Below are 24,925 nucleotides of genomic sequence, written 5' to 3'. Positions count from 1 at the left end.
GGAGTCCCATTTTTTTCTCCCCACAAAAACACCTGCTTTCAAAAAGTGAAACTGCATTCCTCCAAGAACTCAAGCAACATACTTATGTGTAAAAATTTCCAGAGACAGAGATTCTATTCCTCCCATAGTAACATTTTCTGATGTCATAAAAAAATATGTATTGTCTATCTGTGCCACTTTGATGGTCAATTTGATAGGAATGGGAATTAGAAGAATTTCAAGAAAAAGTCTCATTTTGAAAAAGGCAATGCCCCTCAGTAATAAATACTAGCTCAAGGATGCTAAGATAATTAACATTACTTCACTTGTAGTGATATCCCAGACTTGGTATTTTAAAATCTCATTTTCTTCAGCCCTCACTTTATTCTGGACATTTATAAGTGACATCACTATCATGTAAAAGATGCAAAGAACTGAGGCAACCCTCAGTGATAAAATTCCATAGGCAGACTTACAAACAAGTATCTCTAAATACTAACTTATCCAAAATAATGACCTAACCTGCACAGTAAATGCAAATATTAGGATAGTAAAATTAATATTACTTTATAGATTAGACTGGTGACAACTGCTGAATGTAAGCTTATCAGGTGTGTTCAAAAGAAATGACTTTCCTAGACTTGGGCAGTTTTCCAAGTAATTAACGTACTACTGAAACTGTAACATCCCTTTGTACTTCAACACAGATCAGCAACACCATTTATTCCATGGTAAATCAAAATAAAGGTGGATGAGGGAGAGTTATTTTTCTTCAAGATGCCTTTTCAAAAGATACTGCTGGATGGCAGTTCGATATACTGCGTCTTACTTTTGGAGTCTATTGATGGGATGCAAAGTGTCCAGAAACAGTTATCATTAGTAGTAGTATTCATTTAAAAAATATTCACAAGGAAAAGTGAGGGAGATGACCAAATGTGCAACCACGGGGACACACACACACACACACACACACACACACACAAAATACCACCACAAAAACCACATGGTAAGAATGTGAGAATTAATAAACTATAGTCATAATTTTGAAAATGTTAAAATATCACTTTAAACACGTGACAGGTTCCTCACCACATAAAGCTTACTCACAAAAGGAACTTAGATGATCTATTCTTCAAGTGATTCATGTTAAAAATTTGTTTTTAATTTGGTATTATCACATGGATGGCACTGGGAAAATCATTTTGCATTAAATGGGCAAATGCCACTTTTATTTCCAAAAGAAGATGCAATCCAAACTCTAAAGTTTCTTGTATATGCTTGGCAGATATAAGGGAAAGGTTATTAAAAACAATCTCCTAACTTGTAAACCAAACGTTCATGCAAGTTTTGAGATATTAAATAATGAAATACCCACAACATGTTATCAGCAGCCTTTTATTGTAAAATGGAATCAATTTTACGGCTAAAAGAACCAAAACACACATTTCACTGAAATGAAAACTGCATGACAGTCTAAAAGTTTTAGTCAAAGGCATCTTTTATTTCTACCATTAATATAGCTTTCCTAAATTCCTCCAAACCTAAATTAGTTTCTTCTGACTGGGGGCAAGTAAGGAAGGAATCTCAAAATGCCAACAGTGTACCTTGAGGTAAACATAAAGGAATATAAATGTGAACAGAAAAGTTTAGCAAAGTTCAATAAAGGAGGAGATAAGAAATGACTCACAAACACTAATTGACTGAACAGCCCCAGACATTAAGTTTTTGTACTTAACCCTACCAAGCATCTTTCAAACTTTGAATTTAATTTACCTTTTTCTCCCTTCCTTGTTTATTGTTTTTGGTGAACTATATGGGTTTTCTTACCATGCATAGCATGTTTGGGGCCTGAGAATAGTTTGACCAGGGCCCAGAAGGCATCTTCTTCATTCATATACATAAGGAGCAAAGCTGTGATCTGGCTCATCCCCTGACAGTATCCAACTTCCTGAAGATAAATGAGAACAAAGAAACTGGGGATTTTAAGATCCAATTACATGCATACGCACATATAAAAACCTGCCCAACAAAATAATCAGAAAATGCTTAGACACATGAAATAATGGACAATTCTACAGATAAAGACTACAGCTTTACAACACTGAGCTATATACTATAAAAGAATAAATCTGTATTCAAAAATAAATGTAGAAGCATGGGCAAAGTGTCAAGCTACATGTATTTTTATTGTGCCCTATTCAATACCATTATACCTTCTGTAAAGAAAACTAAAAGTTTCTTTTTCCTTTGTATATATTATTCTCAGTTCAATATTCCTCCTCTTTGTTCAAATGCTGCCAAGTTTCTCTCCTTGTAACAGTTCCCAAGTTGCTGTCTTGTCTCCTTCTATAGTTCCCAAGTTGCTGTCTTGTCTCCTCTAGATTTCCTGGCCCTTACAGAGACACATTTTGGGATACCCAGCCAGTCTATGTCCCTTCTCTGAGAACTGCCTACTCTCCCTGTATTCCCTGCTAGTAATATGGCCTTAGAGGTTCATGTTTGTGCCATATGAACCAAAGCTGATGGAGCAGAAGAGGTCACTTGACCCCAGGGGAAGAGTTAATTGGCTGCACTGACTAATCACATACTCTCTCCAGGATATCTGTAATCAGATGGTGAGATGCATTTAAACAGAATGGTCATGTTGAGTCTGTGGGTGCAATTTAAGCCATGGGAAAACTGAAAAGTAGGCAAAGAAAGCAATTTGGAGAAACAGCAGAACAAGCAGTTTACAGAGATAATCAGTTACTGTGTGGCCCCAGAGCAGGAGACAGAAAGTGTAGTAGCTCTTTCTCAGTGAAGGCTTCTCACTTTCCAGCTCCAATTTCCATGAGGCCCAACTTTTACTTCCTTTCTACAAAAAAGGCCTTTAATAAACTCTTTTTTTAACTTGCCCTAGTTTGAAATTTCTTGTAACTTAAAGGTTTTAAGAGAAATTACACACCCAAGGTTCAAGGTTGTCCTCTCTAGAACCTAATCAATAAGCATTTAACATCCACATTAGGTTCAACACTAATTATCTTTCCCCAAATTATCATCTCCCCCGAGTGATAGATATGTTAAGAACAACATGTTCTATTACCAAAAAGTTTACTTGTAGCCTACTCCTAGGGTTAGCAAGTAGGTACACATGGTCTCCTGTTTGGCCCTCAATGAGTAAACAAAATGTGACCTTGAAACGCAAACTCCCAGGAGTGATGAAGGGTGAGCAAGGTTGAGCAAAAATTCATCTGCCCACCAAATTCCTAAACTTCTATCCCTGCTCATTCTCAGCACGACTGTGTAAAATAAAAATAAGACAAACAACACCACAACAGAACAATCCCAGAGAAAGAGGGTAAAATGAGAGATTCACTGGCATAAAGTGGTTTTTCCCATTTCTGAATCAGCTCTGTTCTAAGATCCCAAGGTCACCAGAGAAGCCTTGAAAAGATCCACAAAGGCAGGGGGTGCCCAAAGAGTTCCTCCTGTTCCTCAGAATACAACTCAAAGAGCCCTGAGTGGGTATGCTCCAACTTACCGTGTTATAAATAGAATATGCAGCAAGAACATGGAATAGGGACTGTTGCCTAGAGAAAAGAAAGTTTATATTGAATATATTTTGGTTATTTCACATATTTTTAAAATTATAAACAAAAAAAGAAAGTTTGCCTGAAAATAGATAATCTAGACAAAAGTACTACTGTAATAAATGATCCCAAGCTCAAATGTAAACAAATACTCTGTACAGTCTAAATTTAAGACTAGATGACATTCGTTCTTTTTTTTTTCTTAAAGGGGGTGGAGCAGCAGAGGGAGAGAGAGAATCTCAAGCAGGCTCCACACCCAGCAACAGAGCCCTATGAGAGGCTCGATCTCATGACCCCGATATCATGCCCTGAGCCAAAATCAAGAGTCGGACGTTTGACCAACAGAGCCACACAGGTGCCCCTGACATTCATTCTGATAGAATGTATACCAAAAAACAAAAATGGCTTCACAAAGGAGGGCAACTATTCTCACTATAAAATCATCCCCATAGGAGCAGCCAGCCTGATAGAACTATGGAGGCCCGGTGAAGCCTCAGTTACAGTGCAGGCTAGGTACAATACCTTGCAGGGCTGGCACATCCTCTGGGAGGCCATATATGTTCTCAATCAGCCACCAATATCTAGCGCTCTCTCTCCCACAGCCACGATGCTGGGGTCCAAGATTCAAGGGGCAGAAATGGGGATGACTCTACCCACTATTATCCCTAGTAGCCCACTAGCAAACGGTTTGCTTCCCATCCCATCAGCCTTAAGCTCTGCTGGTCTAGAAGTCCTAGTTCCAAAGGGAGAAATGTTTCCACCAGGAGACACGATGATTCCACTGAACTAGAAGTTGAGACTGCCACCCAATCACTTTGGGCTCCACGTCTCTCTGAATCAACAAGCAAAGAAGGTAACTGTACTGGTTGGAGCAACTGAGTTGCTACTACACAACAGATGTAAGGAAGAGTAGGACTAGAACACAGGAGAATACTTAGGGTGTCTCTTAGTATAGCCAAGCCTTGTGATTAAAGTCAATGGAAAACTACAGCAATCTAATTCAAGCAGGACTGCTCAAGGTCCAGAATTAAAATTTAGGTCACCCCACCAGGTTGAGAACCATGACCAGCTGAGGTCCTGTGGAGAGCAAAGGGAATATGAAATAGGTAGCGGAAACCAGCCATAACTATGTGCCTAGCCACAGAAATGATGACTATAGGGGTGCCTGGGTAGCTCAGTCGGTTAAGCGTCTGCCTTCAGCTCAGGTCATGATCCCAGGGTCTTGGAATCGAGCCCCACATCGGGCTCGCTGCTCAGCATGGAGCCTGCTTCTCCTTCTCCCTTTACTCCTCCCCCCCCCACCCCACTTGCTCTCTCTCCTGCCCTCTCTCAAATAAATAAATAAAATCTTGAAAGAAAGAAAGAAAGAAAGAAAGAAAGAAAGAAAGAAAGAAAGAAAGAAGAAAGAAAGAAAGAAAGAAAGAAAGAAAGAAAGAAAGAAAAAGAAAGAAAGAAAGAAAAAGATAGATTATAATTGTTCTGAGCATTTTTTCCTTATTTTGGTATATGTGTTTATATATATTTAAAAATATTTTTGTTTTCCTCCTTCCTTTTCCCTTTTCATCTAACATATTAGCTATATTAGACAGATATATATATATATTTTTAAAGATTTTATTTATTTATTTGACAGAGAAAGACACAGTGAGAGAGGGAACACAAACGGGGAGTGGGAGAAGGAGAAGCAGACTCCCTGCGGAGCAGGGAGCCCGATGCAGGACTCGATCCCGGGACTCCAGGATCATGACCTGAGCCGAAGGCAGTTGCTTAACCAACTGAGCCACCCAGGCGCCCTAGACAGATATATTATTAACAGTTTATTTTATATTGTGGTATTTAGGTTATAGAATGTCAAAGCAAAAGAGTAAACATTACCAAGGACTTCGCATCCTCTTGGGGGGAAAGGGTTAGACTAGTTTCAGTCCTAGGCAAAAGAGTTCTATCATGTTAGGTGAAGTATGACCTTGTATTACCTGTATTTGGAAACTGAGTTGACAAGGATGTACTCTAACGGTCAGTACACCACTGATGTCACTCACCTTGGCTAGGCTACAACCCCCAATTATTCAAAAGCTAATCTACATGTTGCTGTAAAAAAGGCATTTTTTAGATGTGATTAAAGTCCATAAGCAGTTGACTTTAAGTAGGGGAGATGATCCTAGATAATCTTGGTGGGCCTGATTCAATCGAGTGAAAGGTTGTAAGAGCAGATGTGAGGCCTCCCTGAAGAAGCTCCTCCTGTGGACAGCAGCTCCGCTTGTGCTCAGGAGTTCTGGACTGTCTCTGCTGGTGGCCTGCCCTCCAGATACGGGACCTGCCTAGTCAGCCCCCACTACAAGCCAATTCCTCTCAACAAATCTCTGAATACACGTCTCTTACTGGTTTCCGTTTCTCCTGTTGAACTCAGCCGATACAGAGTTCAGCAAAACTCTCATTCGTAAACTGTAATACTCATTTCAGTCATTCATTCCTCATTTGTTTTAGTTTCAGCTATGCACTGGGGTCAAGTTTATAGGGATCTATTTGTCGCTGACATAGTTTTCAAAAAGTAACACAATCTCCCATTTCTTTACTAAGATTTTAATAAAAGTAGCTACTACATTTTTAAGAATTCCCAGATCATAAAATGACTCTTTACCAACCGAATAGCATCTACTACGTCAAAGGTTAAAAAATTTAAGGGAGCCTAGATCCTAGGTTTCACACAACACGGACCAAACGATCTGCAAAAGCTTAAACCTTTAGGACCTGCATCAAAATTATGGTTCATACAAGACATTCTACTCACTCATGTTTTAAGTTAACAAAGACTTTAATAAACACTCTTTATAAATGCTATTTACATTTCATAACATTAATGTTTACTTACTTAACACCGTATCTGTCTCTAAACATAATATGGTCCCTAAATGTGCGGTTGACATCAAGGTCTATTTGTCTGATATCAGGTGAACAACCCCGTGCTCTGTGTTTTAATTTCTGAAGAGAAAAAAAGGGGGGAAGAAAGCACATTTTTATGGAAATCAGTTGTTGAAGACAATTCTCATTAAAATAATAAATCATAAAGTAATTATCATTAAAAAACTGTTTTGGTTTAGGAAAAGCACACCTGTGGTTCACCAACGAATGTGAAAAGGCACACAATGAAGAGCTTCCCTCCCACCAATGCCCCAACTCTCCCACACCCATCCTTTCCTTCCTCCCGCCACCTTCCCCCCCCCATCTTAACAATACAGTTAGATTCTAATTTGGAATGAAGCACTTTTCGGAGTCTGCCTTGCTAATAAGACTACGTAAAAGCTCTTCACAGTTGAGCCACACAGTCCGCTAGGATTTCTTTTTTCTTTCCAACACAATATTTTTGTTTTCCTTCGAGCTAATCATTGCCTTGTTTCTTGATTTGCTTCATTTTCTACATGCTTGTTGCTAATCCAATCCCAAACTCACTTTAAACTGCATCCATCTCCTCTGGTGCTGTCGCAATGGAAAAGGTAATCTCCGATTTCAACTTCGTGTAGATGTCTCTCCAGAGCCTTCAACCCTGCTCCAGCCTTGGGCTCCTGGACCTCTTAGCCTGCTGCACAGCTAGGGTCTTGGGGTCCCCCTTCACCCGCGGCTAGGCCTTCCTTCGCTTGGGTCTCCTGTTCCCTGGGTCTCATGTCTTCTTTCTTGGTTTATTCCCTTGTTCTGGAGGAGCACATCCTCCAGTAGCTCCTGTGGAAGGGTGTATGGAAGATAAATTGTTTTGAAAACTTCAGAAGTCTGATATTACCTCCTTCTTATTTAACTGTTGGGCTGTTTTAGAATTCTAAATTGGAAAATATTTTTGCTCACAAGGCATTGCCTTTACTGTCTTCTAGTTTCCAGTGTTGCCGCTCTAATTCTGGTTTCTTTGTATGAAATCTGCTTTTTCTCTAGAAGCTCGTAGGCATTTTTCTCTCCATGTCCTGAAACTTTACATTTCTGTGCTTGATTTGCATCTATTTTTATCCACAGGGTTGGGCACTTGATGGGTCTTTTCAATCTTATAAACTCGGACTCACGTCTCTCAGTTCTGAGTGATTTCTTCAGTAATTCCTTTGTCGATTTCCTCATCCCTCCCACCTGCATTCCCATTTTCTCTTCCTGGAACTCTTACTATTAGAGTGTGGAATCTCCGGCTGTCATTTAACTTTCTTATATTTTCTGTATTATTTCCCATTTCTTTGAATTTATCATCTACTTTCTGGGAAATTCCTTCAATTGTTACTCTCAAACCTTCTCTCAAATCTTTCAGTTCTATTATAATTTTTTATGATTAATAAGCTCTTTGTTGTTCTCAAAGGTTCTTTTTTATAGGCTTCTATACTTGCTTTATGGATGTAATATCTATTTTGATCCCTCTGAAGATACTTGTGATCGTTTTTTTAAGTTTTCTTCTTGCTGCTCTATAGTCTGTTTCTTACACGTTTCTTTTTTCCATTTGTTCTCGTGTATCTTTAATGTTAGCTCCTTTCCTCAAGGAAACAGTGGTATTTCGTTGTCTGCTTATATTTAAAAGTAGAACACTAAAAAGCTGACGGCAAGCTCTGTGTGCAGAGGTGGGGCTTCACGACTGTCTCTCCACTGCAGAATGATCTGGCTGGGCAGTTTCCCTGAAGTCAGTATCTCTGGGTTTATGTCCTTAGGCTGGGCAGATTCCTCAGAGAAGTCTCTTCTGGTCTCTGGTCAGGAAGATAAGCACCTGGCCGCCAATGTGCTGGGAGCAGCATGGGAAGGAGGCCAGGATGCCCCCAGCTCAGGACATGCAGTTCCTCTGTGCCATCTCTTCGCCCCCCCTGCCCCACCCCTCAGGACCATGGGTCCTCTCCGGTCCAGAGGCCCTCTGGTTCATTCTCTCCAAATGGTAAACCTTGGACCCGTGGCCAGGGTGGGAGGGGGACGTCGAGGATCTAACTGCTTCTGTGACGGACTCTGGACAACTTCCACAGTTCTGAGCTTCACCGCCACTCCCAGAGGCACCTGCAGCTGACAATTAGCAAGCCTTCTGGAGATTCTGAGATCGAAATCAGCCAGCCCGGGCTTCCATTTTCTCGGGTTTGCTGAGTTTAGTAAATGTCTGTCTGGTTTCCAGACACTGGCAGCCACTCTCTCTCCTATTTCTTACTCCTTGTGGGCTTTTGCCTTTACAAAAATTCCCTGCTGTCAGTTTCATGGCATTTCGGGGTAAGGGAGCTGAGTGAGGATATTTAATCTCCCAAGTTGAACTAGATAAGAGATTAAAATTTATATTAATCTACACTTAACCACACTAATGTATAATTATGCATTTATATACATATATTATACTGACTCGTTTACCATGTACTGGTGATACAGATCTCTGCCTGAATCAACTCCAATAAATACATATGAAAATATAACTGCTAATTCCTGACTTCAGCTAAAAGTAGAAAGAAGTAGGCTATCTGGAATATGTGTGTATGTGTCAAGTGTTTTGTGACTACATGTACTCTCTATGTTTTGAGGCAGGAGCTCAGACAAGGGCAGCTTCTGTAGCTTTTAAAATCATGAAGAGTAACAAGAGTATACTTCAGAGTCCTAAATACACAGGGAGATATTTATAGTATTGTATTAAAATCACACGACCACTAAAATATTACTGTACACTATCCCTGATAAAAGTTGATCCAGAAGATATTACCAAAATTTAGTTTAAAAATGGTAATCTGTTCATATTTGTTCTTTCTTTTTTTTTAAAGGTAATGGGCAAGTAAAGAGGTTTCAATGATTGTTCTACAAGTCTCCTGGTAAAAAAATGAGATGTCAAAACACAGAAAGAAAATGTTTTGACAGGACATGATAAAATGTGCTTTACAATAAAATTTAGTTCAAAGGCAGAAAATCACCCAAATACATCTATAGTATCAGTTTCTCTAGAGGAAAAGAAAATCCAACACAAAAAGGCCTCAAGACAGAAACAAATTTCAGTTAGTAGGTAAAAAATAGTAGGTCAGAAAGATTAGGTCCTAGAATATTTACAAACAAATGTACAGAATACAGGAAATCAAGCATATTTCTTATCTTAGTGCAAGGAGGTAAATAAAGCAGCTTCTACAGTTATCTCTGAGATTGGGTGGGCTGAGACCCATGAGTGTCACAATAATACAAGAATATATATTTTATTTAAAAGAAACAGGATCTAATGAACCTATAAACCTGAAGTGGAGGTACAGTGGAAAGCATTTGTGGAATGCTGGAAAGATCCACAATATCGCAGTGTGTTTGGCTAACAAGATTATGAAGCCCCAGGAAGGCTGTAGGTGAGGCTGTTAACCATGATGGACTGAACTTCTGCCATGTGTGAGATCTAGCACGACACACAAGAGAGATAAATGACACTGAGGTACACCTAAAAGAACAGGAGGAAGAGGTAGATGAGGGCGCCAGCTCAGGCACCAGCAAGTCTCACCCACCAGAGAAAAATCTTAATAGTTCTATTCCTCCTGAAGTTCCAACCTGAACAGAGCAACTCATACCATCTTTGGAGAGAGAGAGTAAGAAAGAGTGGGAAAGAAGGACCATCAAATAATGGCGCCGGGAAAACTCAAAGAATAAAAAAATTAAAAAAAATTTTTTTTCCATCATAGTGTTAGAAAAAATAACCTTGAAAGTACTGGAAGGCAAGTCATTTCTTTTGTTTTTGTTATTTGTATGCCTGGCATTTACTAAATAGATCTCTCATGTTAATCAGTGCCTGGATCATTTTATTCTATGTAGAAAAGGTCTAAAAGATCGTTGAAAGCACAGTTCTGCTATTAGAATGTGTGCTGGATTGAATAGTGCCCCTTCTCCAAGCTCACATCTACCCAGAACCTGTGAATGGACCTGATTTGGAAATAGGGTCTTTGCAGATGTAACTGACTGAAGACGAGATCATGCTGGATTAGGGTGGACCCCAAGTCCAGTAACCTGCGTCCTTATCAGGTCAGACACACAGACACACAGACACACACAGGGAGAAGGTCGTGTGAAGAGGGAGGCAGAGAGCTGACTGAGGCAGCTGCAAGCCCTGGAATGGCGTTGGCAATGCCCGAAGCCAGGAAGGGGCGAGGAAGGACTCTCCCCCAAGCCTTGAGACGAACCAGGGTCCTGCAGACACCCTGGTATCAGGCCACTAGCTTCCAGAGGTGTGAGAGAAGACACCCTGCTGTCTGCAGCCACTCCGTTTGTGGCACTTCATGGCAGCCCGAGGAAACAAAGACAGCATGCTAAAGAAAAATAACTGTCTCCTCTCATTAATTAAACAAGAATTTAATGGGCACCTACCATATACCGGCACGCTGTACTAGGTGCTGGGGCTAGATTTTATATGTTTTCTCAGACACCATTTTCAATACTGGCTCTAAAACCATGATACTAAAAGCAAATATCTAATCAACAGACTAAAATAATTTGAAACTCTAAAACCCTAAGACATAAACTCATAGTCTGTGTAGGGCCCAAACAGCTAATTTAAAAAATCTTTTAGACACACAAAAAGTAACTCTTTAAATTAACCAGTATTTATTATCTTTCATCTTGATACAACATTATATACACACACAAACACATTATTTGAAAAAGAAAAGAAAATATCAAGAGTATTCCAAGGCTCCTTTTATAATTGGTATTGGGTTTAAATTATAAATAATTGTTCTTTTATCCATTTTATTCTATTTATATACATTTTCTGAGGAACATATTTCAAAAAGATTTTTAGATAATCATTCCTTTCAAATGTTAATATAAACTTTAGATTTAGAAAGGGTATAGCTGAGATGACAAGGAGGTAAATGTAATGTATTAACTAATTTAAGGAAAGCACTATGGATCACGGAGTCAAAAGTTTGACTTTTGATTAACAAATAACAAAACCTAGAGATCCCTACTAGTCTTGGAGAAAAATTCTTTTCTCACACCCAGAAGAAAATAGTCAAGCACACACAGGCAGCTGTTGGATAAACTGAATCCCACTGCTGTTTTCCTACAAAGTCTAGAAAGGACACTGTAGATCTCTTTATTAACACTACACTGCATATGAGCAGTTACAATCAGGTGTTAGTCAATTTTCCTCATGAATACGCCCCAACACTGTTCTTTTCAAATATGTGAAAAGCACTGGATACTTACTGACTGATACAGAAAATAACATTTTCCCTGAAGTATTTGTTCGCAAGTTAGGAAGTAGATTGCACTAAACCAAACAATCAGGAAAATAGGCTTATACAACTCAATGTAGTATCATGTTAATATAACTTCAAATGATACGAATATCTTACATCACCTTGAAAGTGAAAAGAAATAGGTTTTACTTTTCAATTTCAAAATAACAAGTTAGCTTTAAATACTCACAGTATAGAGGTCTCTTGTTTCTTCTTTCATTTTAGGGATCTCCAGAAGCAGAGCCCAGACTTCACCTCTGAGCTGGAGTGGGATTCCTTTGTAAATTCTCCTATGAAACTTATTGAAAGAAACAAATTGAAGGTTATAAATGACAAAAATCTAAGACTGACCCCTCAAATCAAACTAATTAATATTTGTTGGTCCTTTATTTTCAAAGTATCCATGACAACTGATACATTTTGACATGGCACACTTGGATCCCATCATCTCTACTTTTCAAATCCTAGCAGGGAGGCCTATACACAGGAAGGCAGAATACACAAAGATGAAAATGTTAAGTACGCCTAGTACATTGGTATTTTCATACCATTACGAAGGTGCTTCTCATGCAGCATGAAAGCATAATCAGTGCTCTTTTTTAAGGTGTGAACATCTAATTTACACATTCCCTGTTGATATCATCAACTAGTTACATACTTTCTTCCTTTTCCCCCCATACATCTAAAAGGCCCCAAATAGCAAAAAGATTGCCTTGTGCCCAAAGTGTTTTCATGGAGTGGAGAGAATACTGTAAGCCCTAATATCTTTTCCTGCAGCATCTTCTCTCTGGGGCTTTCCAGAACCTATCAACATAACATATCCTGTCTAGCTCATAACTCAGCTAATGCCACCCGCAATCTTCAGTTTTCCTCCCACCTCCAACCACCCTGTGCCTCCCTCCCTCCCCTCCATGCCTCCACCCCACACTCCCGCTTTCCTCTCCTCTTTTTGATTTTGGCAGTTCTCCAGGAATAACCTGTCATCACTTTTGAATGAGATAAGGAATAAATCATCAGTTTGTCAACTCTTTAGGTCCTTATACGCTGTCACTCTGAATCCTAAGACTTCATCTACTTCTCCATCTTCCCATAATTGTATCTTTTTTCTTCAAAGCTAATTATTCAAAGTAACATACAAATCTATTATGGTCATTACAAAGTTGTGCATAATAAAACTTTGAAACTTAAAAGAAAATGCCCAAACAAGGAAATGACTAAACAAATTATGGCAGAAACCTTAGGGAGTGAGGTAAGAATAGGTACACAATTACCTTTATGATCAAAATAATATATTTTAATAGTATGGCTAAGAAAATAGGATGTAAGTTCTAATAATTGAAATGCTGACAAGTTATGAGTTAAGAAGCAGAGTTTCAATTACTGCTATATACTACTTCACTTTTTTAAACTAAAGCTAAGTCATGATGTAGCTTTATAAAAATGATGATGTGGCTTAGAATGAGTAACAATGTAGAACAACTTTTACTGTGAAATAGTGGATATTGTGAAGTTGATTCAATTAGATAATTCCATAAGGAGTTTCAGCTTTGTTCTTTTGGTATAAACATACTATGCCTCAAATTTGAAATCTTAGTAGATAGTGATTAGAATCCTGGAAGTTTTTTAACTCATGCAGTAGCTCTAACTGGAAGAATATATACAGAAAGTTCTGTGTAAAACAGACTCTGCTACTTGCAACATTTCCCACATATTAAACATTTACCACCTTTAACTGCAAACTGAGTGTGGTTTTTAAAAAAATGAATTTACGATTTATCTTCCTAAAGAAAGTTTGTCATCTACATTCATTCCAAAGTCGTAATATTTACCATTATGCTTTTTTTTTTTTTAAAGATTTTATTTATTTATTTGACAGAGAGAGAGACTGCGAGAGAGGGAACACAAGCAGGGGGAGTGGGAGAGGGAGAAACAGGCTTCCCGCCGAGCAGGGAGCCCGATGTAGGGCTCGATCCCAGGACCCCAGGATCATGACCTGAGCCAAAGGCAGGCACTTAACGACTGAGCCACCAAGGTGCCCTACCATTATACTTTTTAAAGGAGTATCACCCACGAAAAGTATTTTCAAATTATCTCCTAAACTTTTAAAGTAAAGATGCTGTACTATAAGCATCTAATATGAATATAGGAAGGTGTGGAAACTACCACAAATGTGAAAAGTGAAAGTTTAATAGCCAAGTAGAATATGATGGCAGGTAAGCAGATTAACTTTGATGGATGTGAATCTCCATTAGGCTGATGTTTTCAATGAGTAAAACGAGAGTCCTGACATGTATTTCTCAAACTCTATTACTTGAAAAGACTTCAGACATTATTTTATTGCTTTCATCCAATTCTGTATTCAACAACTATACATAAATGTCTATTTTTCATCTTAAAGTGAGTAAATTTTTTAAAAAATCAAATTATCATGATTATATTAAGAAGAAATAACAGGGGCACTTGGGTGGCTCAGTCGGTTAAGCGTCTACCTTCAGTTCAGGTCATGATCCTAGCTAGGGTCCTGGGATCAAGTCCCCCATTGGGCTCCCTGCTCAGCGGGAAGCCTGTCCCTCTGCTTGCCACTCCCCCTGCTTTTTGTGTTCTCTGTCAAATAAATAAATAAAATCTTAAAAAAAAATAATAGAGAAATTCAGGTAGAAAGCAAAAATTAATGGACCAGTGCTAGTCCAGGGCTAAAATGAAAAATGAGGCACAACTTCTACTGAGCATTTACTATATGCAAGAAACTATTTTAAACTAAAAATAGATGTTTCTCTCATTTAATCACATCAACAATTCCATGAGATTTTATTATCCCAATTTTACAGATGGTATAAGTGAATCACAAAAAAGTTAAGTAATGTGCCCAAGGCACACACAAGATGTCACCATCTTTCAGCAAAAGATATTTATTTTACATTTTATAAAAAACAAAGACCATCTTTCCAAGATCATTTTGCATGTAGCTAGTACCCACTGTTCTGCTCAAGTGAACTTACTAAAATACACAGATCAGAAAATATTAAGGGAATCCAAGAGCAGAAAGCATTAAAATGATAATGAAACTGTATTTAAAAGGTAAGCATAACATACAGAGTTGTCAAATCATTATGCTGTACACCCAAAATTAATGTAACACTATGTGTCAACTCTACTTCAATTTAAAAAAAAGGGAATATAAAAAGGGATGTATCTGGAATTCAGCTTTAGGAGGTACACAAAGTCACATATACCAGAAAAAGGATTAAATTATGAGATCCTAAAATAAGAATTTTAAATTATGAAAAAAAATAAATTATGCCTATTTGTTTTTCAAATACTCACAACTCTTATATGACAGATTGACATTATGGTAACATAATTTTCACAAATTTTTACCTATCATAGAAATTTTAGAAATTTTGTAAAACAAAGTAGGAATTATATCAAGTATGACAGATACAAATAAAATTTGCTTATTCTCCAGACAGTGTCCAGTTTACATTTGTTGAGAATCCTTCAACTGACAAAGTAATATCTCATATTTTCTATGAGAGTCTGTAATGTAGGCAAAGCAAGTGCTACTCCACCTTAAATGCTGGGAGACCAGGGCACAGAGAAGTGGCTTGCCTAGGTCAAAGAATTTTGCCTTCTTAGTCCTATTTCAGGGCACTTCTGCCAAATCCCACTGCCTCTTAAGAGATTACAGCTAAAAAAGACTTCAGCAGCAGCAGGTGATAGCTGTTTATTCCAACTCATAAATGAACATCATCACTCATTCTAAAAAGCAACTACGTAATGACTGCGGGTTTTGTGGCCAACACTTATTAGGTAGGTGCTCTGGCTATAAACATGAAAAAGTTCTGTGGAGCTCACAGTAGCAGGGAAGATCTATGTGTAAGCAGATACACTGATACCATAAACTGATATCCCTTTATTATAAAATACTCCTTGCTACAGAGCTGAGCGTCACACCCTGATAGGAGAAGTCGTGACAGAGACAGACTCCCCAGAGGGGGCCAGAGTGGGAAAAGGAGAACAGTAGGCACTATACTGTCTAAATGTGCAGGAGCTGTTAGCCCTTATGTCATAGGACACAAAAGATTGGAGGGGAAAACCAGAAAAAGTTGAGGAATAAAGATGCTGGGGTGAGGGCAGTGAATGTGGTGGCTACTTCTTATTGGTCCAACACAGAAACTCTCACCTTGAGACTGTATGAGAAATATTGTATCAGAGGAAGGGAGGAATGAATTTTACATTACAGAGTTAGGGAAGATCAATACTAAGGATCCACATGGATTTGCCAGGAAGGGGAAATGAGGAGATGAGGGTGAGGAAAATAAATGAATCTAGTAATAATGACTTTAGTAATATAGTTATGCTAACATTTTCTGATTATTTATTAGGAGCCAGTATATGTGTTTCTATGTCAACTTATTCCTTGTAATACTATCGCATTCCCTTTTCTTTTTTTAATATTTTATTTATTTATTTGCCAGGGAGAGAGAGTACACAAGCAGGGGGAGTGGCAGAGGGAGAAACAGGCTCCCAGCCGAGCAAGGAGGCTGTACTATCACATTCCTAAAGAGGAACATGCTATTATTATCATCCCCATTTTACGGATGAGAAAATGAAGATGTGGAAAAATAACTACCTCCAAACCATACAACTAATAAACTGTAGAAGAACTGAAATTCAGTTAGTCTGACTTCAGAGACCACAGTTTCTGGTTTTGTTTTTAAGATTTATTTATCTGAGAGAGAGAGAGAGCATGAGTGGGAGACAGAGAGAGAGAATCTCAAGGAGACCCCCATGCTGCTCATGGAGGCTGACATGGCACTCGATCTCACAACCTGACCTGAAACCAAGAGCTGGACTCTTTACCGACTTGACTACCCAGGTGCCCCCAGACACCAGAGTTTTAACAATCATGATATAGAATGTATGTTGGATTTAAGATATAATATTTAATAATATTCCAAGTTAAAAAGTACTACCTTTAAAAATCCTGTTAGAAATTTATTTTATGGATATGATACATAAAATCTTTAAGGAAAAATAAATGAAGGTTCCCTGAAATCCACCTTTTGCTTTCAGTATCTTTGTTCCCTTGCCAACAGAATCAAGTAGTCTATTTCAGTCACAAAGATATATTTAAACATCCATCAACTAAAAAACAATTCCACTGACTGACCTAACATTTTCAATACCTCTTTCTAACCTTAGTGATTTCAAAATAGTGATGAATGCACCAGTCCACATCACACACTGGCCAGTAGCCAACTTTGTAGCCCACCCAGCAGGGCTCCATTTGGGGGACTTGCAACACTCCAAGTGTATTACCATGAAACAAGAGTTCATGCTGAGCTGCTTATCTCTTTACTGTCTCTCCGTTTTCTTAAAGCATCCCTGCTCCATTATAACTCCTTCATCTCTGCCTCCGATAGGCATGAGTCCCCCACGGCCAGATCTAAAAAAGTTTTAAACCATACACAAGGCCCTATTGGCTCTTATAACTACATTCTATTTCCTTCTGACTTTTTATTGACAAACACCAAAAGGGAAAGCAAACATGAAAGATGGTACGGTAAACGAGCCCTTGAGTGTGGGCATGGGATCTCCTGCTGCAACGAACAAGCTGTGTGACCTTGAGAAATTTATTTATAAACTTGGTGCCTCCATTCTCCCATCAGTAAAATAAAACGCTAACTAATATAAGGTCCATTCAGTTACTTGACTAAAAAAAAAAAAAGGAAAAAAGTGTATCTGTCGTAGGTACTCTGCTGTGACATAGCTTAGGCACAATTACATCATGACTAATTAAATCATAATGTCTCCAGCTAACAGAGATGACTTCATTTAATAGAGTATATTTTTTAAACTCAGTACTACTGAACCAGGCACCGTGAGAACTGTGAGACACACAGGCAACACAAACAACCTTAATGGAAACTGCCTTTCATTAAAGCTTGGGTTCTAAAGATCCAAATATTCTCTATCACAGCTATATTTTAATTTCAAGACACTTGCAGAAATTTCTTTGTGTTACCATTATGTAAGTAAGGAATCTGTGGAGAGAAAACTTCACCTCCTCTTGAAAGAGAAGAAAAACACATGCTACGTTTTTTTTTTGCCTCAGTGCAATTTAAAATGAGATATGAACTGAAAGCAGCAATTCTTTTAGAAAGTACATTCTGTTGCACACCAAATTGGACCATATATATTATCAAATAATTCCAGCATTATAGTTGTGGGAAAGTGCTTTAAAATTATACATCAAAGAAACAGTTCTGTTCAAATCTCTCTTGCTAGGAACTACATTAGTCAGACATGCTGTCAGAATAATGGCCTGGTAGAATTGCTCATTTTTACACTGGCTTACATACTTTCATAGATCTATGTATACTCAAGGAGAACACAAAGCCGTATAATTCTACAAATATCTTATTAGACCAAATGTTGAGATGAAAGTGTAAGTGCCGCTGCATCAACATTTACCCTGTAATTACCACTTGAGCAATCTTCCCACAGACATGAGGTAAAGTAGGTGCCAACTTTAGGCCACTCTGCATAACTAACATTCTACTTTGAACTGATTCCTTTCAAAACTGATTCCTCTCATTCTACTTTGAACTGATTCCTCTCAAAAGAACATCTTGAGTTCCAACCTAATGCTAAAACACACAATAAAATCAACAACCCCAAAATGAGCTAACTCCTGATGAAAATAAAATAATAAAAGAGTCTAACAGACTTTAAATAAGGGTACTTAGGATGCTCAAAAAGAAAAGGGGCATTAGTCCTGCAAGATGCTCTATGACAAAAAGATTTCCACAGTCGAGTAAGTTTCAGTCAGTTTAAGGTCCGTCTTGAAGGTGTGGTCCCTCGACCACGTGTTATAATAGTAAAGTCTCTGAGGAGTCCTGTAGTAAAGGACTTAACTTTGCTTCTCTTGGGTTAGCTCTGATATTCCCAACTTTATTTCAAGAAAGCCCCTTTCTCTTTAAAAAAAAAAAAAAAAAACTTCCACCACCATGAACTTCGCAGCTCCCCAATGTTTAAAGATTTTTGTGATGAGGCTGGTGGTGACAGTAATAGATGTGTATGTTATGTTTTAATTGGTTTAAAACTCAGCACCAACTCTGCAGGGCAAAAACATTTAAGGGGAGGTTTGCTAGAAGGTTTTGGAAAGATTGTTCCTGCTTCAGGGAAAGCTGCCAAGGCCAGCCCTCCTCCTGAGCAGTGTGACGTGTGGGTGTGAAGCCCGGAGCTGCAGCACGGGTTCTGACCCCAGAGGGAAACCAACCCCAAGGGAAAGCTGGCACTGCAGAAGGCAGAGCAGAGACAGGAAACGAAACTAAGGCACAGGCAACGCAATGGAGCAGCTGAAGCAAATCACTCCTGAAACCATCCTCCCTCGGGACTACCCGGAACAGCCTCTAAACTGCTGAAACCTATCTGTATTGGATATTCTGTTAGGACACAAAGACTCCTAATTTGAGGCATCCCAACTAAATTAAAGTTTTTTTTTTTTTTAAGATTTTATTTATTTATTTGACACAGAGAGAGAGTTAGCGAGAGCAGGAACACAAGTGGGGGAGCGGGAGAGGGAGAAGCAGGCTTCCCGCCGAGCAGGGAGCCCGATGCGGGGCTCGATCCCAGGACCCCAGGATCATGACCTGAACTGCAGGCAGACGCTTAACGTCTGAGCCACTCAGGCGCCCCTAAATTAAAGTATTAATATACTTCCATAACTTAAGAGAAACTTTTATCGGGAAAATTCACATTGAATTTGTGTAGTTTCAGATAGAAGTAACATTTTAATTACCTTTTCAGTGTTCTTGTATTTTTCCCATCCTTTTAGCATTTTCAACCACTTAGTAGTTCTTTCAATTTCCAGTTGCTTTTGCTAAAATAAAATTGAAATTCATTGTTACTGTTTGAGTCTTCCATACTTACAAATTACAAAAAAAAGTCAAAGAAAATGCTGCTAAAAAAAAAAAAAAAAAAAAACACTAAAACAGTTAAGCTCTTAGATAAGCAAATACACTATCTAACTTTAAAAACTTAGATAAGTGATTATAGTTGTAGCAATAGTATTCCATAGCCGAAGTTAAGATACATGGGAGATGCTCCAATGGGACAGGTAAAGAGAAAGGAATTGTTTAAATTTTCCAATGTTTTTAAACTAATCACTGAAAACCCTATGTATTCTACAAAATTAAACCAAAAGGCAGTTCTAAAATATTTTGCAATATTTTTAAAGCAGCCACAAAAAAAAACTTCAAAATTCCATTCTCTTCTTTTATATTTTACTGAATTCTAGCATCCTAATGTTTTCAATGATGGAGATGATTCTTTATAAAGGAGAACTGGGTATTTATTTGTGGAGAGATTAATATCTAACTAGCAATTTGTTAGTGAAAAATTTATCCAAAAGTAAGTAAAAGTTGCTGCCCTGAAGAAAGTTCAGGGCAAGTCAGGGCAACTGTCGTGGACATGGATGGTACTGTGACAGGTATGACAACATACGGTCAGAAAAGGTGACCACAAGGTCACAATGGAAGAAGCAGTCAAATCCACCTAGAAATGTTAAAGAAGGTAAGCCCTAAATGAAGAATTGAAAGATTATTAGGATTTTTATCAAGTGCAACGTGGGACTGAATATTCCACGAAGCACGGATAAATGTCGTTCTGAGACGGTGCAGCACCGCGGGCGGCCGACAGTAGTTCTAAAAGGCTAAAAAAGGAAGCATCAGGAGATGAGGCTGAAAATATAGGCAGGGGTCTTGGATGTCACACCAAATCGGAATTGGAGCAAAGCTGGGGAATGGGAAAGGTGGTACAGATAATGCTTCTTCCTCCCTTCTTTGGTTTCCAGGAGAAGGGATGTTTTTTCCTAATTATTCGGGCCTGCTGTCCAATCTCTTATTCACTCATAAGGTGGTAAAGCGACTTAATTAGTAAGTTTAGAAAAAGATCTGGGCATGTACAGCTCCTCTGTCCCTTTTCTGTGGAAGCCTAAACCCTCAGAAGGCACATTTGTACTCCATCCTTTCAGACAGGGAGAAACACCCTTCTCAGCCAAGAAGTCAGCAGTGATCTGCCTGTCTGTGACCAGGTGGTAGGACTGTCTCCTACCTGGCTTCCGAGTTAGGGAGCCCACAGCTGCTGCACGCCTAACCTGCATTCTCCCTTAACACCTCTGCGCCTCATGAAGGCGGAGACGTGTGCGGTTTCCCCAGTCCCCGGCACAGAGCAGGCACCTATTTCATTTTCAGGAAAAGAGCCCAATGTGATCGTTTCTTATGAGTGAGCTGAGATTCCGCTATTTTGTTAATTCCCAAAGCCCACATTTTCTTTTCTGGAGGCCTCTGTAAGTGTAATAGGTTTATGAATCAAAAGCACAGGAAATGAAAGACTAGACAGCAAAGAAAACAGTTCTGAAGATTTACTCTGTGCTCAAAACAGTGTGCTCATTACAACCCTGTGAGGTACGTATAATCATCCCTATTTTACAAATAAGGAAACAGCGGCACAAGGCAGTCTAATGGCTTTCAGATTCCCTATGCAGTAAATTCAAGTGTGAAGAGCGGTTCACAACCGGGCAGCTAGGCTTCAGGACCTGCCCTCTGAGCCACCGCAGCAGGTCTCCTGCTTCCCACGTGTCCTCTTCGCAGCTCACGCGACCACAGTTTCCGAGGAAAGCTCCTTATCAACGGTCTTCCACCCAGCCTCACACAGGCAGATGGCATATGCCCACCACCAATATTTTTAGATTTAAAAGCATAAAATCCCAAAGAAAATCCTGATTTTAGGAAAAGATCCTCATTTTCCAAAAATGAAAATATTTTTAGAGAATTTTATTTTTAGGCATATTTTTTTTAAGATTTTATTTATTTATTTAATTGACAGACAGAGAGAGAGAGACAGCCAGAGAGATAACACAAGCAGGGGGAGTGGGAGAAGGAGAAGCAGGCTTCCCGCGGAGCAGGGAGCCAGATGCGGGGCTCGATCCCAGGACCCTGGGATCATGACCTGAGCTGAAGGCAGTCGCCTAACCAACTGAGCCACCCAGGTGCCCCTATTTTTAGGCATATTTTTAAAACTCTTTAATTACTTCTTAACTCTTTCTAAAAATTGTGATGTGTTTTTCATAATAAAAGATCACTCATGAGCAATAAACATATTGTTATAATTCCCATTTTTCAAAAGACTAAGCATATTCTTCATTATATTATTAGTGATAAAATGTTGCTGATGTTTCCAGAAATATGTTTAATTTTAAAGCTCAGTGGGGCACTGAAATCTAATTAATGTTTCTGTTAAATGTGACTTTAGAGAAGGCCAAGCTGTGAAAAATCAAGATTGATTTAAGTTTAGTATTTTTTTTGTTCTTCTGCACTTCCTCCCCTGACTTCTTCAAAGCACAATCCCTTTCTCCACCAACAGGAAAACACCAAATAATTCAAGCCAACCCAAGAGTATAATAACATACACTTTGCCAGGAACAACCCTGCTGAGACCTAGCAGGTCTCTTGCTATCCTTCACCTTTATGACTATGAATTATCAATGAATCATTTTAAGAACTAGTTACTCTTTGTTTTTAAAGGCATATTCTGTATTCTATTTCTTATCATATACACAATTTTAAATGCTACACAATAACATGCAAGAACAAAATACACACACACACACAATTTTAAAAACCATTAATAAGTATGCTTTTCTTTCCCCAAAGGGAAGGGGGGGAAAAAAAGATACATGTTGGGAAAAGCCCCGGGCTGCAGGATTTAAAAATTAAGTGTCAGTAGTTCCATCAAGTTTAAATGTTAACTCCATAATGCCATCAATTCAGCCACACCTGACTTGAGTGCAAGTGACTGTCCCGCCTGCCCCCCCTCCACTCATGAATCTCTAACTCGTAGATAAAATATACTTTATCACCAAACATGCTACCACTAACTGTTCCAGAACTTATTCTGAAGTAAGAAGTAACTGAAATCACAAATGACAAATGTGAACGTGAATGCTCTAGAAAAACAGGGTAAGGTACACCATCTTGTCATGGACTCAGTAACACCAAGACAAACTAGAATAGAAGAGAAAGTGAGAATCTTGACATAGTTCAGCAATCCTAATTCCTAGATGAAGGCACTAATTCCTTACTCGTAGCCCTGATGGTCTTCAATCCCACCTACTACAACTTTTTAAAATGTGTCACAGTTAAAAACGCTTCAATGGCTACTCACTATCTACAAATGAAGTTCAAACTTTATGGACCCTTCACAATATGGTCCCATTCACCTTCCAGTTTTACTTCTTGCTACTTGTATCATCTGGCCACTCTGAAATATTTGTCATTCCCAGCACATGATGTGTTTTTATACCTCTTTAACCAAAGTTTGCTATTTGTCTGCCTGTGATGCTCTTCCCCACCATCATATGGTAAAACGTATCCTCTCAAGACCCAGTCAAATGTCAAAGGTCTGGAACCTTTCTCAAATGCCTCCATGCTCCAAGCAAAATTAACTGTTTACTCAGCATTTTATGGCATGGACCAAGGACCCAGCTGGCCTGGATTCAAATGTGAATTCTGCTCCTTCTCATAGTTTCATTTGGGGCAAACTGCTTAATCTCTCTGTATCTTAGTTGTCTTGTTTACAAAATAAGAATTATTATGATTATTGTTGTAACACCTAACAGCTGTGTTTTAGTTGCCCTAAATGCCCAAATCTTATCATTATTGTTATTATTCAAGTATAAACTCCTTGAGAACAGGAACCATATCATATATTCCTGATTTAATTTCATCACCTAAAATAGTGGCAGTTATATTTAAAAAGTCAAATAAATATTTTAAAATTAAACATAATTTATATAAAAAAAGATAAGCAAACAGCACTGTGAAACAAATAATAGCATTCTGTCACCCCAGAGGTAGAGGGGTAGGAAGGAGAAAGAGGATGAATGGATGGAACAAGATCATAAATACTTTTGACAGCAATTCAATCATTGTAACATAGAAATAACCAGAAATGAATTATAACAGTATCTCTTATGTAGCATAATGGTAAAAATGGTATCAGTCCATCATGTTGGCAACACTTTTCAAAGCAGTGCCAAAAGACAGAACTACTGATGTTAGAAGTCTATACAAAATTGGAATTAGATAACTGTTGATTTCAAATACAGACACCTTTATTTCTCCTAACTTTTGTTCTGAAATACTTTAAACCTACAGAAGGTTAGAACAGTGCACCATATACTTCTACAGTTCACTCTTGAACAACATGGGTTTGAACTGCATGGGTCCACTTATATGTGATACAGTACAGGACTGTAAATGTATTTTCTGTTCCTTACAATTTTCTTTTACTTTTTTATTGTTATGTTAATCACACCTTACATCATTAGTTTTTGACATAGTGTTCCATGATTCATTGTTGTTCCTTACAATTTTCTTAATAACACTTTCTTTCCTCTAAAAGAAACTAAACTTAACTAAACTGAACTAAACTTAAACCAGTAGCTTACTTTATTGTAAGAATACAGTATCTAATACATAAGAGCATATAAAGTAGATTAATACATATTAATAAATGTAATAAATGTATTTATTAACAGTTAATTGACTATTCATGTTATCCATCTATGTTAGCTTCCAGTCTACAGTAGGCTAAGCAGTTAAGATTTGGGGGAGTCAAAAGTTGTATGTAGGGGCGCCTGGGTGGCTCAGTCGGTTAAGTGTCTGCCTTCAGCTCAGGTCATGATCTCAGGGTCCTGGGATGGAGCCCTGTGTCAGGCTCCCTGCTCAGCAGGGAGTCTGCTTCTTCTTCTCCCTCTGTCCCTCCCCCCTGCTTGTACTCTCTCTCTCGCTATCTTTCTCTCTCTCAGATAAATAAAGAAAATCTTTAAAAAAAAAAAAAAGTTGTATGTGGATTTTCAACTTCATGAGGGGTCAGCACCCCTGCCTCCACTGTATGGTCAATGGTCAACTGTAATCTGTGTGGCACACTTTGAGGGAGTGTGAACATCCTGTTCCTTAACAATTCTATTCAATGGTCTTATCATCCACTAATAATCCCTGCCTGAATAGATTCTGATTCTGATGGTGCTAAAATGATGTGGTGGGTTTTTTTTATGATTCCTTCTATATTATTAATTGACACTTTTCTATTTAAAAGTTTTTCTCTTCTAGCCCCTCCTCCCTT

The 24,925-nt window shown here is 38.5% G+C and overlaps 1 protein-coding gene across 4 annotated transcripts in view; it reads right to left on the bottom strand.

Moving 5' to 3' along the window:
- The window catches only part of USP6NL (USP6 N-terminal like), a 186,998-nt gene that overhangs the window by 39,120 nt on the left and 122,953 nt on the right, over positions 1-24,925 (bottom strand). For all 4 annotated transcript variants that reach the window (XM_045874435.3, XM_054507368.2, XM_045874437.3 and 1 more), the window contains 5 exons: positions 19,539-19,619; positions 11,922-12,029; positions 6,418-6,527; positions 3,500-3,548; positions 1,807-1,927 (listed from right to left, as the gene is read on the bottom strand). In XM_045874435.3, the coding sequence (XP_045730391.1) occupies positions 1,807-1,927; positions 3,500-3,548; positions 6,418-6,527; positions 11,922-12,029; positions 19,539-19,619 (469 nt within the window). The remainder of the gene's footprint in view (positions 1-1,806; positions 1,928-3,499; positions 3,549-6,417; positions 6,528-11,921; positions 12,030-19,538; positions 19,620-24,925) is intronic.

This window comes from Mirounga angustirostris, unplaced genomic scaffold (assembly GCF_029215605.1).
Source record: "Mirounga angustirostris isolate CCGP_5_RB_7025 unplaced genomic scaffold, mMirAng1.0.hap1 SCAF_5, whole genome shotgun sequence".
Classification (NCBI taxonomy): domain Eukaryota; kingdom Metazoa; phylum Chordata; class Mammalia; order Carnivora; family Phocidae; genus Mirounga; species Mirounga angustirostris.
Note: the sequence above shows the minus strand (reverse complement) of the source record. Positions and strands in the feature narration are given on the sequence as shown.